The sequence below is a fragment of the Panthera uncia genome, assembly GCF_023721935.1.
Source record: "Panthera uncia isolate 11264 chromosome D3 unlocalized genomic scaffold, Puncia_PCG_1.0 HiC_scaffold_8, whole genome shotgun sequence".
In the NCBI taxonomy this organism is placed as follows: Eukaryota; Metazoa; Chordata; class Mammalia; order Carnivora; family Felidae; genus Panthera; species Panthera uncia.
Genome location: NW_026057586.1, coordinates 80,791,674 through 80,809,029, shown reverse-complemented (window position 1 = coordinate 80,809,029; position 17,356 = coordinate 80,791,674). Strand labels below are relative to the sequence as shown.

Genomic DNA, 17,356 nt, shown 5'->3' with positions numbered 1-17,356 from the left:
GACCGAGGCCAGAACGGGGGCGGGGCGGGGGGGGGGTGGTTGGTGCACAAGTAGGTCGGGTTGAGCGCTTGGTTAACCGAGCTCCCCCGTGTCTCGTGGGAGTGCTCGCTGAGGTCGGCATGGCTGGGGCAGGGCCAGTGCTCGAATCCAGAGAAGGCAGTTGGGGGGCCACTTCAGTGGGCGCGGCAGAGGCGGGGTCAGAGCACAGGGGGCTCCAAGGTCAGCTCTCCTGGGCTGCCCACCCAGCCTGGGCTTCCTGCCCCTCCCCCGGCTTCCCAGCTGCCTCTGCTGCCTCCCAGAACTTAGGAAGGTGGGTGGGCAGAAGGTCCCCGGCCTGATCCCAGGGGTGCCATACTGGCTCGCCCCCTTCCCCCCGTCTCTCCCCGGCCATCTGCAAGGCCAAGCCTTCTCGGGACGGCCCTGATGACGCTGCACAGCTGTGCCCCTCCCGGGGGGGTGGCGGGGGGGGGGGGGCTTTGTTTTTAAAGCACAGCCCTTTGGGGGAAACAATGAACCAGTGAGACCTCCACGGGGCATCAGGAGACTGGCATCGTCCTCTCCGGCTCTGGAGGGCCACCAGCCAATCCAGGCAGCCCTGCACCAGGCCGTAACCCTTTGCCCTCTCCAGAGAAGGAACTTTATTTATTTGCACAATTGGGTGCCTTTTAGCATTTGTGTATTGAAATGGGTATTTTGGAAGCAGGAGTCGAGGGACAGCTTACACAGGAGGATAGGTCCCCTGCCCTCAGTGCCTGGGCCTCATTCTAGTCCCTTCCCCCCGGGAACCGGGGAGGGGCGTCAGGGTCGTTGAGGCCCCCGGTGTGGGGGATGGGATGGATGCCGTGGGCCAGACTCCCGTTGGTAGTGGGCGCCCTTGTCATTGAGGCTAAGGACGGCTGGCCCCTGGGGGGTCACCCAGGACTGTGAGCTCTGAGGGGCCTGGGACATCATCCAGCTCACATGCCCTCACCTCCCACGTCATAGCTGAGTGAAACCGAGGTCCGCCTCGCCAACCCGCCCTGGGTCCCGCAACCTGCCAGCAGCCGCGATGGCACTGTGCCCTGCCCCGCTTTGGGGGGACGCCATCTGGTCCCTCCTCCTTGCTTCCCTCCCCCCACCCAGCCTTACTCCACACCATGTGACAATCATTTTGTATGGATAGCGGGAGCGACGCTGCAAGGTTTTGTACATCGGTGTTTTGTTACCTAGAAAACCCACCGTGTCTCCGGATTTCTGGCACATTAATAAAGGCCTCTGCTTTGTAAACGTGGCTGCCGCCTCGTGACTTCCGTCAGGTGCCGTCCCGTGGCTTCCCGTATTGTGGGGAAAGAGGAGGGGGGCTCGTCCATGGATGCCCCTGACCCCCCACCCCAGCCCCACCCCTGGACGTGCCACAGATCCATCAGGCCCAAGAGCCTTTGGCCCTGGAACCAGCCGCTCGTCACCTGGCCCAGGGAAGGAAGAACCGGTAAGAGCTGGGTGTGTCCCTTTCTGTACACTTGAAATATTTAATGACTTTTTCACTGGAAAAAAGACAGTTGGGCCCCTTTGCCACCGCCGGCATAAGGCGGCCAGGCAAACTGAGAAGGTAGGTGCTCCTTGGAAAGTCAGGTCAGCGGCGGACAGCGGGAAGGCACTGGGGAGCACTCATTCTGTCCCCGGAGCTTTCGGGCACTGTGACCCCGGCCCGGGGCTCCCCCTGAGGTAGGCACAGGGCCACGGTCAATGGACTCCTGTTTCACAGCTGGGGAAACCCAAGCTCAGGGCACAGAGGCGCTTGCGACAGTCGGCAGACAGTCCCAGAGGTAGAGTCGGGGGCTGTGCCCTCCAGGACGGTGGCCGCTGAGGGGGCCAGGGCTACGTGCTGCTAGTTTGGGGCCACTGAGCCATATGTATGGTAGCACGAATTTCCCCCCCGTTTGCTTTGGCTTTTATTAACGTGGCGACTGGAAATCTCAAAGTCAGGCAGGTGTCTCCTGTTCCATTTCTGTCGGATGGTGCAGCTCTAGAACTCAGCCCCGATGGCCTGAGGCCCGTGGTGTTGTGCCCGCCCTCTGAGTCACTCTGGCTAAGCCCGGGCTTGGCAGCGGTCTGAGTGAGCCCTGAGAAGATGCGGGAAGGCAGCAGGGCGTGACTCCAGGCCCCGAACACGCCGGTGGTCTTCCAATAACAGCTTGGAAGGCACTCCGTCATCCCCTTCACCCCCAACCCCAGCCTCCGAGTGGCTCCGCCGATCATCCAAGGACGTCTGCCTTCTGTCTGCAACTCTGCCCACAGCGAGGCCCGGTCTCCGACGTCCCGGAAACAAGGCTTAGCTGGTCGCCCCGCCCAGGGCGGGGGCCCCATTCCCCCCCCCCCCCCCCCCACCGGGGCCCGACTTCCATCTTTCTGCCTGCAGTGACACCTCCCGGCCACCAGGCGGCGCCGGCCACGCGGCGTCACTCACACGCTTTTCAGGTGAATCACCCCAAATTCCGTAAGCAGGGCCACCACGAGGAAGGTCACGTAGAAGAGGAGCAGGCAGAAGCCGTAGACTTTGTTCAGCTGGAAGCACTGCAGTGGGACCGAGACCAGGGAGCAGACGAGGCTGAGGCCCAGGGCGCCCGCCAAGACCCACACCAGCAGTCCGTCTGGCTCCAGCTGTGGGGGGATCGGGGGGAGAGGCGGGGTCACCGCGGCCACCAGTCCGTCACCCACCCCTCGCCAGGTGCGGGAGCTCTGGCCCCGTGGGATGGCACGCCCCGCCCTCAAGTTCCACGCTCTGAGCCACCTAACTGGTCGTCACTTGCCATGGTAACCCTAGGAAACTAACACGGTCTGTTACATACGCACCTTCCGTGCAGGTGGTGGAAAGTTCTCGAGCGATACAGAAGAGCGAAAAGAAGTGAAATGACCCTCTCCCTGCTTCCCTGCCTCCTGGACTTAGCATTCGCCTAACATCCACGGGGGACTCGACAACTGGGTGCTGTGCTGGGTGTTTTCACCCACTCCACGTAGCGGCTCATCTGTGCGTCGGGGGTAAGGACCTCCCCCGACGACCTGTGAGGGGAGCGTCTTCACCCCAAGGCACAGGCGAGGAAACTAATTGGTGCCAGAGCCCACGTCCCCGTCCAAGCTCTTAAGACACCCTATCCTGCCTCCCCGCCCAGGGACGAACATGCACACACGCGTGGGATCCACACACGGAGACCTGCACGTCCGTCCTGAAACCAGAAACGGAATCATAGGCGAAGTAGTGCTTAAGAACAGCTGCGTTTTCCACCCAACACCAGCCCTTGGTCATCTGTCCATGATGCCCTCCATCCCTAAACTCCGCACAAAGGCAGTGGAATGCACACACACACACCCCCCACAAACACAAAGAGCAAGAGAAAGGAAGAAATCGGCCCCTTGGGGAGCCAACCCTAAATCCTCATTAACTGGAACTGCCCGGGAATGGATCATGAAAGAAACCTATTAAGCCGTGAAGCGTCTAAACAAAATGTGCAGCCCGTGTTTACCTTTTAGAAAAGCAAACTTTCCAAGCAGTCGGTAGCTGTTTGCTTGTGGGCGTGGCTACCTCGAAGGCTGGCCCTGCCGCCAGCTAATTCCAGGCCATTGGCCGCAAGAGTCACCGCCAAGCAGAGCCCCTCAGGGAAAGCATGGGTGACGGTTCCCATTGATAACGCCACCTTTCAGCCCCACAGCACCCCAGCTGCTCTCGCGTGGGGGGCCCGGGCGGTGGGTCCTTAAGAACAGAGATGCCCGAGGCACGATGCGAACTGGTGGCCGGGGCGGGGTCGAATCTGCCTCGGGCCGGCTTCCCGTTTGCCCTGAGCAACGTTTGAGAAACGTTTGAGACTCGAGAAAGTTCCCCTGGGAATCCTGATTTCTTCTCTAGAAAATGTGGACTATCTGGCCACATGAGGCCCACGTGAATCACCCACACGATTTGGTTGCCTCCCTGGTCCTGGTAAGGGCTGACGTTTTCCACCTTGTTTGGAATAGGGTTTCTCAAGCCACCTACCTTCATCCGTCCCCAGGGAGCTGCTTTTAAAACGCAGTTTCCAGCCCCCACCCGCTGGAAAGCCCCCAGCCGCTGGAACGCCTGCGACAGGAGGTCTCATGCACCCCTCGGGCATCCTTGAAGTGTTAAGAACCTCCACTCAGTGCGTCTCAGAATCTTCTCCAAATTTCCCAGGCTCCCTGCTGGGGCTGATTTAATAATCCTCCCTCCTGGCCTGTCCTCTGTGGGCAGTTTGGGCAGAGGGGTTCGGCCTGGCCCTTGCCTCACGCATGCTATCCAGGAAGCTTGTGGGGGTGCCATCTCACCCAGTTCCCAGGTGAGGAGACTGAGGCCCAGGGATGTCCTAACTCACCCAGAGTCACACGGCAGGAGACTTAAAGTGATTGACCGGGACATAAATCCAAGGGCCTTCCTGACCCCCTACTCCCACCCACCCCCACCCCCGCCGCAAAGCTATAGCCTAATTACCCTGGCAACTTGCAAGGAATACATTTTTTTTCAGCCCTGCATTCAGGCTATTTTAAAAATATTCTACACATTCCGACTTGTCACGAGTTCAGGTAACACCTCTCCCCAGCAAGCATATGCTGCTGAGACGGGAATGTTCTCGCACTGGGGGACAGGAGAAAGATGAGGAGAGAGAAACTCCGATCTTGACCTCAGGGCCGTGAGTTCAAGTCCCGCGTGGGACTCCGCACTGGGTGTGAAGGCTGCTTAAAAAAAAAAAAAAAGGAAGAAAGAAAGAAAAATCTCAGAAGGGGCCCCTTGCACAGGGGTCTGGCCACTCACCTTCACCTCCACGTGGCTCCTGGAGATCTGGAGCAGGCAGCCCAGCCCTACTCCCACCAGGATATCTGCGGCCCGGCTCAGGAAGTTTGCTGGAACAACGCCCCACAACCCCAACCCCACGCCCCTCGGCTTCCCTTGTGGTCTATGCACCCCCAGCCCCCCCAAACCCTGAGGGGACCCTTTCCAGTTTTAGCCCCTTTTAATGTACATTTCTCACTCAAACTGCAAGGAGGAAATGAGTTTGCAGAAGTGCTTGGTCCCTGGTAAGCAATGGGCTTCCCTGCGGCTAGGGGAGGCGACCTGTGACGGAGCACAGGTCAAGGCCATCTATAGGTGTCGTTCAAGGGACGCCGCTCCGGGCAGGGCTCCTTCCTTCCCACCCCAACCTGAGGGCTCAGGGGAGTCCACAGCGAGAAAGCCAGGACCAGGTCTCAAAGGGCCACCCCCCGGAAGGCCCTGGCCGGCCAAGGAGTGACAAACGGCCAGTCCCCGCCCACGTTTGCTGGGCACACGTTATGTGCCGGGCACTGCCCTGGGTGCTTTACCCCATCATCAGTCTCCACGCCAACCCATTCTGAATTTACAGACTGCTGAGGTTCGGAGAGTAAGATGTGTGCAAGGCCCCGAGGTCACACGGCTGGCGAGTGGTGGCACTGCAGCCGGAACCCGAGTCCGTCTACTTTTAAAGCCCTTTCTTCTCAGCCCCCGGGGTGGGGGTGGGGGGGCTCATCCTTGTCTTTCCTGCACAGACCGGGGCGTGGCGAGTTACAGCCCCCAGGCCAAGCGGCCCGCTGTTATAAATAAAGTTTTATTGGGACAGAGCCACACCCATTCATATCCGTGTTGCCGATGGCTGTTTCCACACGACCACAGCAGAGTCAAGTGGTGGCAAAAGAGGTTGGCAGGGCGCACAAAGTCTAAACTATTTACTCTCCTGCCCTTTAAGAGAAAGCTGGCCACCCCTAACATCTACAGACCACGATGTCCATAAGAAAGAGGAAGAGGGTCTTCCAAAGGGCCCGCATAAGCTCGGCATGGGGGCGTCTACGAAAAAGAGTATCTGCCGTCCACTGGGGGCTCACCAGGCACCAAGCATTTCTGTCGCCTCATTCAATCCTTACAACAGCCCTTCTGAGGTCAGTCCTCTCAGCACGCCCATTTTACAGATGAGGAAACTAAGGCTCGGGCAGCTCCGTCACCTGCCCAGGGGGTACAGCAAGGGCCAATCGCAGGGGTGGGGCGCCGAGCACGCCCGCGGCCCTCGGAGGCTGGGCCACCAGAGCCGAGGGGAGGGCGGCCCCATGAAGGATACTCAAGATGATGCCCCCGAAACAGGCTGCGAAGGCCATCCGCGGGTAGCCCTGGCGGGCCAGCGTGAAATCTGAGAAGGCGTCTGCGTGGAAACGAGAGACCCCCTTGAGGGGCGGGGAGTGGCTCCCCCTGGCCCTCTGGTCATTCGCTCCCTAATTCTTAACCACAGTCGTTCGGTCAACAAACACCCACGAATGCCCATCTGGGCCTTGCGGTAGCTGGCCGGGCCCTCGGCCACGGCCTCCCACGACATGATTCCCTCCTTCATTCTTTCTGTCCCATTCCCTCCCACCCGGGGTGTGACATGCCATTACGGCCAGCACACATAGCACCTTTATGCAAATTAGAAAAAGGTACCCCGAAAGGTGAATGGAAGATGTGGATTTTAGCCCCCCTGACTCCTTGTCTGAATGCTCTTGTGCAGTGCCCAACCTGGCCAACCCTACCCGGCGGCAGCAGTTAGAGAAGGGTATATGGGTGCGTGTGTGAATGCCCGCGTAGGTGGCGTACCCCACGTACACGTTCAGCGTGGTTGGCTGTAACGGGGAGCCCCCTGTCTACCCATCGGACAAGGGGGAAGAGGCGAGGGCTTCTACAGTCTCCTGGCCCAGATACGGTCCAGGCCATCTCACCCCTACGACCAGTTATGGTCACTCCAGAGCAACAGTGGGCCCGAGCACATGCCCACAGGCACTCTGGCCAGGGGAGCAAAGGACAGTGAAATGCGGGCACTCATCCCAGAAGCCCGCCCGGCCCTGCGTCACCTCCGATGCTGTTCCCCCAGGCCAGCAGCGTGAGCCCCAGGACGGTGTTGCTCAGCCGGAACACGACGCCCAGGGACCGCAAGATGTTCACCACCTCTGTGGCGGCTGCGTTGATCCACAGGGCGCTGGTCAGGAAGCCCAGGAAAGCAAAGAGCTGGGGAGGGAACGGTGCGCTGATGGCCCAAGGCCGGTGCCCAGCAGGGATACGGCCTCAGCTCCCCCATCAGGAAAATGGGATGATCACAGTACCTACCCCCTGAGATTGTCACGAGCATAAATGAGTTAACGGATTCAAAGCAGGGAGCGCCTGGCACACAGTAAGTGCTCAGTAAAATGCTAGCTCAGTGTTACTCTTTTGTCATAGCTCTCTTCAGCTATGGGATGGAAACTCCATCCCCGTTAGCGGGGACTCCCCAGCGCACCCCACCTCCCTCCGGTGCCCAGCAGCTGCTACTCTGCTCCCTGCCTGCTCTAGACACGCCATATACACGGCTGCACACAACACGCGGTCCTTTGTCACTGGTCTCATTCACTCCGCATCAGGTACGCTCCCTGCTGGAGCGTGTGCCGATGCCTTAAAATCCACAGTTTTTAAAAATCGATTAATAGTAAAAAAAAAAAAAAAAAAAAAAAAAAAAAGAACATTTTAAGTGAACGCTTAAGAGTAAACTCTGGACAAACTGCCTAAAAGTCCCTCAGGGTGTTGCAGGGTGGAGCGAATGGAAAAAAAACCCACCCACGAACACCGGAAAATTCTATCCCTGGAACCTGGCTATTGGAGACACAGGGGTTTCCTGCAGCGGGAAAGAGTCTGGCAATCCCTCGAAAAGTGACCCCACCGTTTCGCCTAGGAATACACCCAGGAGAAACAAAACCTCCCAGCCACGCGTTTTTACACGCAAGTTCACAGCGGTGTTACTCGTAACATCCCCAAAGCAGAAAGAACGTCCGTGAATGATGCACGGATAAGCTAAATGTGCTGCATCGCCATTCGATGGATGGCACTGAGCCACGAAAAGGAGAGATTCACTAATCCCTGCTCATGCCCGGAACGACCTTGAAAACACGACGCAAAGTCACAAAAGGCCACATATTGTGTACGTATGTGTCTGCGAAAAGTCCAGAGCAGGCGAATCCACAGGCACCGGAAGCAGACTGGCAGTGGCCAGGGGGTGGGGGACAGGCGTGGGGTGTCTTTTTTGGTGTTGAAACGCTCCCCAACTGATAATGGTGATGGCTGCACAACCCCGTGAATATGATAATAACCACCGAATCCCATATTTTACAGGGGTGAGTTGCATCAGTTGCATGTGTGAATTACATCTCAATAAAATAAAGCTGCTCCAAAAAAGAGAAAGAAAAAAAGAACCTTCAACAGGTACAAAACTGTCCAAAGTGTGGGGCACCTGGGTGGCTCACTTACTTAGGGGTCTGACTCTTGATTTCGGCTCACTGTTGGTGAGTTCAAGGCTCGCTGGGGTCCTCTATGTACCCCCGCCACCCAGGTCCCCCACACTCGTGCTCTCTCTCTCTCTCTCTCTCAAAATAAACTTAAAAAAAAACAAACAAACCCAAAAGTCTCAAAGGTGGCTTTAAAGACCTGTCATCACGGAAAGTGATTACTGGCCTAACTGCCCCGGGAGCACGGACAGACATCTTTCTGGAAGATTCCAGTGTCCCCTCATCCCACCCCGGAGCACCGGAGATTCTTACCCAGTGAAACCTGGGAGGCTCACTGTTGGACGTGGCAAAAAAGGTCACCGCAGCCAGGGCTGTGCCCACAATCACCACCACGGCCCAGACAGGAAAGAGGCCACCGATCTCGTAGATGCCGTCTGCAGAGAGGCAAGAGAGGGACTTGGGACCGCTGCTTCCGCGTGGCCGCGCCTCCTGGAGGGCACACGTCTTCCCCAGAGTGAGTGAGAGGGCTGGCGGAGAGACCCAGGGATAAAAGTCACTTGCACTCCGTCGTTGGACACGCAATGTGCCCAGTGCTGTCCCGGGCACCGCAAGGGGGCAGAGAAATTAAAGACAGAGCCCCTGCCTCTTACCCACTGACCCCGGGGCCCCGCGTCTGCTCTCTCGACAAACCCGCTCCCCAAAGGAGCCCAGTGAGAGTTATGTGAGCTCCGGGGGCTTCGGAGCAAAACACGAAAAGGAGAAAGCCCCACCTACGGGCAGGCAGCACACGCTGGAATTCTCCGCACGTGACCCTTTTCACCACTCGAAGGCAGTGGAGGGTTGGGCGACCCAGACTCTCCTCCTGTTCTTTTTCAGTCTAGCTCACGGGCTCTCCAGCGTCAGCTGGCGACAGAATTACACGAGGGAGCTGATACACAGAATCGTGTCCCCAGCACACTGTGCCGGAATCTCAGGAGGCGATTCTGACAGAACGTGGTCTGGGCTTTGGAACCTGACGCCTGGGTCAGGGGCCCCTTCCCCTGTATTGGCTAAGCCTGTCCTAGGGGAATTTTAGGAGGTGGCTGGATGTGGGGTGGTCAGGAAGGGCTTCTTCGGGCGCCGAGGATATGGGTCATAAGCAGAGAGAGGGCACGAGGGCCACAGGAGGAGAGGGGAGAGCTGGACCGGGGAGGAACCAAGCAGGTGGTTGGTACAGCATGAGCAGAAGAGGCTGGGGAAGGCGGCGGGCTTGAAGGATGGCCGGCGGGGGTGTGGACTTGTACCAAGAGGCACTGGGGAGCCACGGAGGTCTCGGAGCGGAGAAGTGACCACCACATATGAAAAGTGGCCCTTCAGGAAGAGGGCTCTGGGGGTGGTCTAGAGAGGGAGGCTGGGAGACTCTGACGACAGACACAACACCCCCTCCGGCAGGGAGCTGAGTCCAGGGGCCCCGCTATGCGGTGCTCAGCCCAGCAGGGGGGTCACAAACGTGTTAGCCTGAACCAGAATTTCTCCGGGATGGACCTGCTATCACCGGATGGTGTCGGTACGTGGACAAGACGCTGTCGTGCCACAATCACATCTCAGGCGAGGGATTCCTCCTTCAGAGAAAGTCTCCCTTGGTGCTAATGGGTCTGTGACGTCTCTGACACCTGCTGAACGCCCTCTGGAACAAAGGGCTCTCCAGCCTCTGGAACAAAGGGCTCTCCAGCTTAATTTTTGCTGTGCATTTACCTTGCATGTATCGGCAATGAAGCCAGTTTCCTACTGGTGAGGCTGATACAGTTTCCTTTGCAGCGAATGTAAGTTTAAGGACAGCTGATTCAAGAAAAATGTCAGACTTAACGGTACACAGAGGGAGAAAAATCAAGAAGATGGCTCATGAGTGACCGACGCCTGGGAACTACTCTTTTAAGAAGCCATGGAGATCATGAGAGCAAGGCCCCGGGGGTGCCCTGACCCGAGACGAGACCCTCCCGCTCAGTAGGGAATGAAAGGCTGAGGGACGAGACGGCTGGCACCCCCAGGGGGCGCCCTTCTCGGCTCTGGGATCACACGTTGCCCTGCTGGACAGTCTCTGTGCCCCCCCACCCCGGTCCCCGCACCCAAATCAGAGAGGAAACCCCCAGGGAACTTGGGAGCTGTCTCATGCTGACACCCGGCCATGCATTTGTCACCAGAGTCCCCCCCCCACCTCCACGTGATGCCCAGGGGACAGAGGGATGGGCAGCACGTAACAGAAAGAAGCCTGCACAGCAGGAGTTGGGAGACACCTGATAACACTGGGCATTTCTTTAGCCAAAACAGGTCGGAAAAGGCGAGGGCAGCCTGGCACAGACGGGAGAAAACTCGAATTCCCCAGCCAGGTGCCCCAGCAGGCAACAGGGGGGACGGCCGTGATTCGGACAGCAGGCACCCCCCACCGGGGACGCCCTTCTGCCATCCAGGCAACTCTGCCTTCAGAAACGTGGCCCGGAATGGGGGGGGCGGGGGGAGGGGGGCCGGCCCGGGACCATACTCACAGGCGCCCGACTGCAGGGTCAGGGCCAAGACCAGCGGGCTGATCACCAGGTGCAGGCAGTTGAGGGGCCGTTTCCAGTTGCCATCGTCCTTGTCGGGGTCCACAACTGGGACGGTGAGCAGCAGCAGGAACTCCACGGGCAGCTGTCAAGTGGGCGAAGGCAGACGGAGGTCACGAGGGAGGCCCGCGTCCCAGCGGGCTGCGCGAAGGCTTGGGCAGGCCCAGGCTAACTGCCTGTATTAGTGCCGCTGGGACACCTTTGCCAGGACGGAGTGCCTTCCGGCAAGTTCTGGGGAACAGGCTCCTAAAATCAAGGGGCTGGCAGGGCCACACCTCTTTCCGGAGGCTCTGCGGGAGAATTCGTTTCTTTGCCTCTTCCAGCTTCCAAGGCCGCCCGCATTCCTTGGCTTGCGGCCCCCACCCGGGTCACGCCAAGCTGTGCTTCCTTATCACATCTCCTCCGACTCCGTCCCCGCCCCACCCCCCCTCCTTCCCTAGAAAGAGCCTGGTGATGACACCAGGCCCACCTGGATAATCCAAGAAAATCTCTGCATCTCAAGATCCTTAATCACAGCTGCAAATCCCTTTTTCCATGAGGGTAACATAGTCATGTTTCCAGGGAGCAGGACGCAGGCATGGGGCGGGGGGCGGGGGGCCGTTCTTCGGCTGACCACAGCACCTCGCCCGCTGATCCTGACGACAACCCCGTGCATGGGAACTAATCTTTTCCCACCTTCCAGATGAAGAAACTGAGGCTCAGAGAGGTTACGGAACTTCTCCAAACACACACGGAAGGGTACGGGAAGTTGGGATACGGGGCCAGCTCTGACCGACTCCACACCTTGTGTTTTCAGCCAGTAACTAAATTAGGTAATAACACGGACAGAGTGCTGCCGACTTGCAAACCTCAGAGACATCGTGGGTTTGGTTCCCAACCACCTCACTAGAGCGAATGTCGCAACGAGGCGAGTCAAATGAACGTTCTGGTGTCCCAGTGCACATAGAAGTTATGTTTCCCCTACACCGTCGCCTATTAAGTGCACAGTAGCCCTGTGTCTACAAAAATGTACATCTCTTACTTAAGGAAATACTTTGTTGCTATAAAATGCTAACTGTCATTTCAGCGAGTCGTAAGCACCGACTGCTAAGCACTGACCACAGATCACGACAAATATAATAATAACGAGAAGTATGAAATATCGCAACAATTACCGGAACGTAACGCGGGGCCACAGAATAAGCAAATGCTGTTGGAAAAGTGGTGCCCACAGGGGCGCCTGGGTGGCTCAGTCGGTTGGGCGTCCGACTTAAGCTCAGGTCACGATCTCGCGGTTCTTGAGTTCGAGCCCCGCGTTGGGCTGTGTGCTGACACCTCAGAGCCTGGAGCCTGCTTCGGATTCTGTGTCTCCCTCTCTCTCTCTGCCCCTCCCCTGCTCATGCTCTGTCTCTCTCTCAAAAATAAATAAACATTAAAAAATTAGGGGCGCCTGAGTGGCTCAGTCGGTTAAGCGTCCGACTTCAGCTCAGGTCACGATCTCACGGTCCGTGAGTTCGAGCCCCGCGTCGGGCTCTGGGCTGACAGCTCAGAGCCTGGAGCCTGCTTCAGATTCTGTGTCTCCCTCTCTCTCTGACCTTCCCCTGGTCACACTCTGTCTCTCACATTGTCTCAAAAATAAATAAACATTAAAAAAAAATTTAAAAATTTAAAAAAAAAAAGGAAAAGAAAAGGGTGCCCACAGACCTGCTAAACACAGCCTGGCCGCGAACCTTCAACTTGTAAAAGATACGGTGTCTGTGAAGCTTAATAAAGCAAGGTGCAATGAAATGGAGCGTGCCTGTTAAGACAGCGGACCCAGCCCTCCGCGTATTACTTTTTATTAAATTGTCACAGCGACCGTGATAGGCTCGATACTGTTCACGATGCTCCAATCCCTTCCCGCGACAGAATTCAACACCCACACGCTTTGCCAAGTGATAGGAGTCTGCAGGATACGTCGCCCTGCCCCACTGAACTTGGCCGTGTGACGAGCTTCGGAACAACGGGCTGTCGGCGAAGGTGATGGGAGTAGAGACTTGAACCGCGCTTGCGAAGTTGGCCTTGGCCTCTTCTGCCGAGACCAGGGCGCATCCCCAGCACCCACGGGCCCCAGAATGAGACGCTGGGTGGACCTACACCTCCGAACACAGCCTGAAGTCCCCCCAGACAGCCCTCAGGCCTTTGAATGAGAAAAAAAGACGGTCGTCGTAAGTCGGTGAGATTTGGGGGGCTGTTTCCTGAAGGGCATTGCTGTAGCAGCACCTCACAATTACAGTCACTCCAGGAGGAGGGCACTGTATCATTGTCCCCATTTTGCTGCGGAGGAAACTGAGGCTCAGAGAGGCCCCAGGTCACGATGCCACAGGAGCCACCGTGGGGGACGGGTAAGTGTGTGGTACGTGCCTCCTGGAACAGAGGGGCCGAAAATGTCTCCGCGTTGGCGGCCTCCAGGTTCTCTCCGGGAGGAGATAGGGCTGGGAGGTGAGACCCCGCCCCTTTTGCTCTGGGTGGTGAAAGGCAGCTGCAAACCAGCCTGGGCACCCCGCTCAGGTCTACACCTCAGGACACGTTAGCCCGGGGAAGCAGCAAATGGTCAGAACGGCTCAATCTCATTCTCATTGGAGCTCACCTTGACCCAGCCCCAGACCCCCGTTGCCCAGTCAGGAGGGGTCCCCTCCCCTTCTCCCTCTGTCCCAGAGGCTCTCCTTCCTCCACGGTGGGGGCCGAGCCCCAGGTCAGGCCCCCAGCCAAGCTCTATGACTCAGTTTCCCCATCAAGTCCCAGGTAACCTATTCTGAGAGGGTCTCAGCAGACTCCAGCCCCTCCCCTGTCATTTAGCTGGAGGAGGTTGAGCGGCCACTGCCCCGCCGCTGTCGTGGAGCCGTGAGCCTGGCTCCAGGGGCCCCCCTCCTACCTTGAGCACCTTGAGGGCCCTCCAGTACACGGACTTGTTCCTCCACTTCCTGTAATCCAGGGGGTTGAGGGCCCGGGCCAGGATCTGAGCCGTGGTCTCCTGATAGAAGAGAAGCGGCCGGTACTCTTCGCCTGGGTGTGCAAGGGGGAGTGTGTGGCTGGCTCAGCTTCCAGGAACCCCGCTCCCCTCCCCACTTCTTTACCCCCCGCCCTGCCCTGGTACCCCCACCCCCGCCGGGCACGGAGACCAGACTCACTGTAGTCGTAGCTGTTGGAAGACACTGGTTCCACCTCAGAGTCTGAGAGCATCTCTGTAGGAGAGAGGGGTGTTTCGCACGAGCCGGCCAGGGAGCCCGGACGCTCTCCACCACCATTCCAGCGCGGGACAGCCCCGGGACAGGGCAGTGTCCAGGGCCCAAGTGTCCAGGCCCTCTGGAGCTCGGATTGCTCAGAATCCCTACGCACGCCCAGGATTCTTACCGAGTGAGAAAGTCTAACTCAAAAAACATCTTCAAATGTAACGTAAGGGCGTTGGAAGAGGTAATTCAAACATTTGCTGACTTCAGTTTGGGACCTTCCAGAATTTGGAACCCATCCCATGTTTCTCTGTCAGTCTGGAACTTTCCTTGGAAGTCCTCTGGAACGCTTACAGCCTGAGCCCGGCAAAGAGGGGCCTAAAATCAAAATGGTCTTTCTCAAGTGAGGAGTCACGGCCAGCCCTAGTTCTGCCTCCGTGTGACCTTAAGGGCCCTCTCCGGGGGGGACCTGGGTGGCTCAGTCGGTTGGGCGTCCGACTTCGGCTCAGGTCGTGATCTCGTGGTCCGTGAGTTCGAGCCCCGCATCGGGCTCTGTGCCGACAGCTCAGAGCCTGGAGCCTGTTTCAGATTCTGTGTCTCCCTCTCTCTCTGACCCTCCCCCGTTCATGCTGTCTCTCCCTGTCTCAAAAATAAATAAACGTTAAAAATAAAAAAAATTAAAAAAAAGGGCCCTCTCCGGGCTTCATTTCTCCCTCTTCCTCCAGCCTGATGGGCTATGATGGGTCTGGAAGACGGCACAGGGGTGGTGGGTGCTGAAATCGGAAGGCTCAGTTGACACCGGGGAGGAGAGGAAAAATCATGGCAGACTTCCTGTAGGGGGAGTCACCGGCACCCGTGTGTTGTTCAAGGGTCGGCTGTGCGTGCGTGTATGCACGTGTGTTGTGCATGTATTTGCGTACGTGGGTGTTACGCGCGTATTTGTGTTTGTGGCAGCGTCACTGGATGTGAGCCGTGACGGCTCTTGGATGTCGCCCCGGAAGGAGCACGGAGCAGGAGGGACTCGAGAACCTGGACAGGCAGCTGGGGGAGAGGCCTCACCGGCACCGGCGAAAGTGTGGAGGCGGGACCTTGGTGAGAACGGGTAGAAAAAGTACCCAGAGGAGCTGGACGATGACATTGGCCTCCAGAGATCTAAGGGAGCAGCGAAGGGCACAGAGGGTGCCAGCCCCCGCCGGCCTCTCTCGGGAGCTCGACCCAGACCCTTACCTGGGGTGCCTGGCATGGAATAGACCAGGGACCTCCTCCGCTGCCATCGGTACAGCCAGGTGCAGACAACCACGGTAAGCACATAGAACACGTACAAGCCTAGGTAGCCTGCGGACAAGGGCGCGGGCCGTCACCAAGCGGCATCCTGGCCACGGGCCCAGAGCAAAGGGCTGTCCGCTCCCCTGGTGCCTGGTGCCGCTGGTCTGTGCCAACCTAGCCCCGCGCCCGCAGGGAAACGGCAATTTCCTGGAGCCCCCACCCCACCACTCTGCTCTCCTTGGCCCACCTCTCCTCCCTGCCCCCCACGGTCTGGAAATCAAAGAGGAGACGCCCGACACAGACAGTGGCCTTCGGGACCTGAGTCGAGCGCTGAGGGCGGGTGTCCTGCTCTGCGCCCTGGGAAGCGGGAGCCCCAAGACCGCAGCCCCCGAGCTCCGGCTGTGCCGGGTTTGGCCAGCAGGGGGCCCGCCAGCAAATCAGCAGGTGGCAGGAGAGGGTCTGCCACCCTCTCTTCCAGGCTCCCTGCCCGGCGTGGTGCCGGGTCTCGGGCGGGGCGGGACCCTCTGTGACTTGTCGCTCTCGCCCTTGGTGGCACCAGATCTAGACCTCCAGTCCTCACTAGGCTCCGGCTAGCATGCCCTGCCCTTTCCGGGGCTCCTACTGTGCTGATCCCCAGATGTCTCTGCATCTCAGTGCCCCTCGTGGGTGTCCGTAACCCTTTATAAATTGTGCCTCCACCCGCGTCACCTGAGTCAGGAGTGGAACGCGTGCGCAGCAAGGACCCCGACGGCCACCGTCAGCACCCTGGCTCTACTGCTTGTTAAAATGTGACATCGTGAAGGTCTGCAACACCACCCCAGTCTCCGCCCTGCCCCCTTTGGTTATCTGAACTGTAGGTTCCTTTTTTTTTTTTTTTTTTTTTTTTTTTGCTCAGGCCAGCTTGAGTAGGGTTTCCCCTCACTTGGGAACCCAGAGGGACGCTGTGCCCCACTGGTCTGCCACCCGCCAGCCCTGGGTGATGGATGACCCACCCAGCCCCGCGGCTGCTCACCCAGGGCCCATGCGAGCGTGACTCTGCCCAGGTAGAGCGCGGTGAAGGTCAGGAACACGGCCACCATGTAGAAAACGATGTCCCGGAGGAAGGGCCTGGAGGCGGCCGTGAAGGGGCGCAAGATGGCAATGCCACCGGCCACCACGGTGGTCACCAGCACACCCGCACCTGGGGGAGAGGACGGCGTGCTCAGCCCGCCCTGCACCCGCTCCCGCTGCCCCACCCCCCCAGCCGGGCTACTCTTACCGAACAGAGCCCCCAGGGCCAGGCCGGCGGTGCGCGGATCCGAGAAAGCCACCAGGGCGCTGAAGATATCAGGTGCACCGTTCCCAAAGGCCAGGAAGGTGACGCCATGGGGGGGTTTGTCAAGGGGACATAGACCAGGGCCCCCGGCCCGGCCGGGCCTTTCCTGGGCCACGAGCCACACCGCCCTGTCTCCCAGCCACCCCTCGGACTGCCCTCCCTCCCTCCCTCCGGGGTGCAGGCCCCGGACAAAAGGATACTGCCACATTGTGAGAAAGCTTGAGCAAGGTGCAAATGGCTGACAGGTTCGGGCAGAAACTGCGGAGAGAAAGGCACCAGTGTGGGCCTCCCCGGCGGGTGGTCCCTGCCCACCTCCTTCTCCTAAACACGGGGTCACCCGAATGCCAACCCCCCGGGGGCTCTGTTCCCATCTAGAAGCAGGTCCGAGAGCCCAAGGCCAAACTCACAACTTTGCAGCGGTGACTCCCAGAATCAGAAACAGGTAGAGGAGCCAAAAAGCCTGGAGGGGCGGCCGGAGAGGGGAGGGAGGGTTAAGTCCGGCCCAGGGCCACCGGCCCCTCTCACCAGCTCCCCAGGGCAGGGCCTCACATAGAGGGTGATGGCCAGAGGGAGCAGGTTGGGCGGGAGGTGACAGAAGATGCCCTCGAGATAGTTGAGGTAACCCCCTTCGCTGCGGCAGTCAGGGTTGGTCCTGATGAAGTCACAGCGGTCAGAGACGTTCAGGCCGCACACCTCACGACACTGCAGGGGCGGGGGGGGGGGGGGGGGGGGGGGGG

General features: G+C 58.9%; 1 protein-coding gene and 1 long non-coding RNA gene across 2 annotated transcripts in view; one reads left to right on the top strand and one right to left on the bottom strand.

The window, feature by feature from the left end:
- Window positions 1-2,358: 2,358 nt before the first annotated feature.
- The window catches only part of SLC8B1 (solute carrier family 8 member B1), a 22,493-nt gene continuing 7,495 nt past the window's right edge, over window positions 2,359-17,356 (bottom strand). The window contains exons 4-17 of the mRNA XM_049619311.1: window positions 17,169-17,321; window positions 17,027-17,079; window positions 16,821-16,877; window positions 16,563-16,669; window positions 16,317-16,484; window positions 15,266-15,373; window positions 14,000-14,053; window positions 13,744-13,874; window positions 10,794-10,935; window positions 8,584-8,705; window positions 6,871-7,024; window positions 6,108-6,188; window positions 4,796-4,860; window positions 2,359-2,640 (exon numbers count right to left, since the gene is read on the bottom strand). Coding sequence (XP_049475268.1) covers window positions 2,443-2,640; window positions 4,796-4,860; window positions 6,108-6,188; window positions 6,871-7,024; window positions 8,584-8,705; window positions 10,794-10,935; window positions 13,744-13,874; window positions 14,000-14,053; window positions 15,266-15,373; window positions 16,317-16,484; window positions 16,563-16,669; window positions 16,821-16,877; window positions 17,027-17,079; window positions 17,169-17,321 — 1,593 coding nt within the window. The 3' untranslated portion in view covers window positions 2,359-2,442. The remainder of the gene's footprint in view (window positions 2,641-4,795; window positions 4,861-6,107; window positions 6,189-6,870; window positions 7,025-8,583; window positions 8,706-10,793; window positions 10,936-13,743; window positions 13,875-13,999; window positions 14,054-15,265; window positions 15,374-16,316; window positions 16,485-16,562; window positions 16,670-16,820; window positions 16,878-17,026; window positions 17,080-17,168; window positions 17,322-17,356) is intronic.
- On the top strand, window positions 2,640-3,482 carry LOC125914168 (uncharacterized). Its single transcript, XR_007455231.1, has 2 exons — window positions 2,640-3,018; window positions 3,150-3,482. It is a non-coding gene; the product is annotated as an uncharacterized LOC125914168 (long non-coding RNA).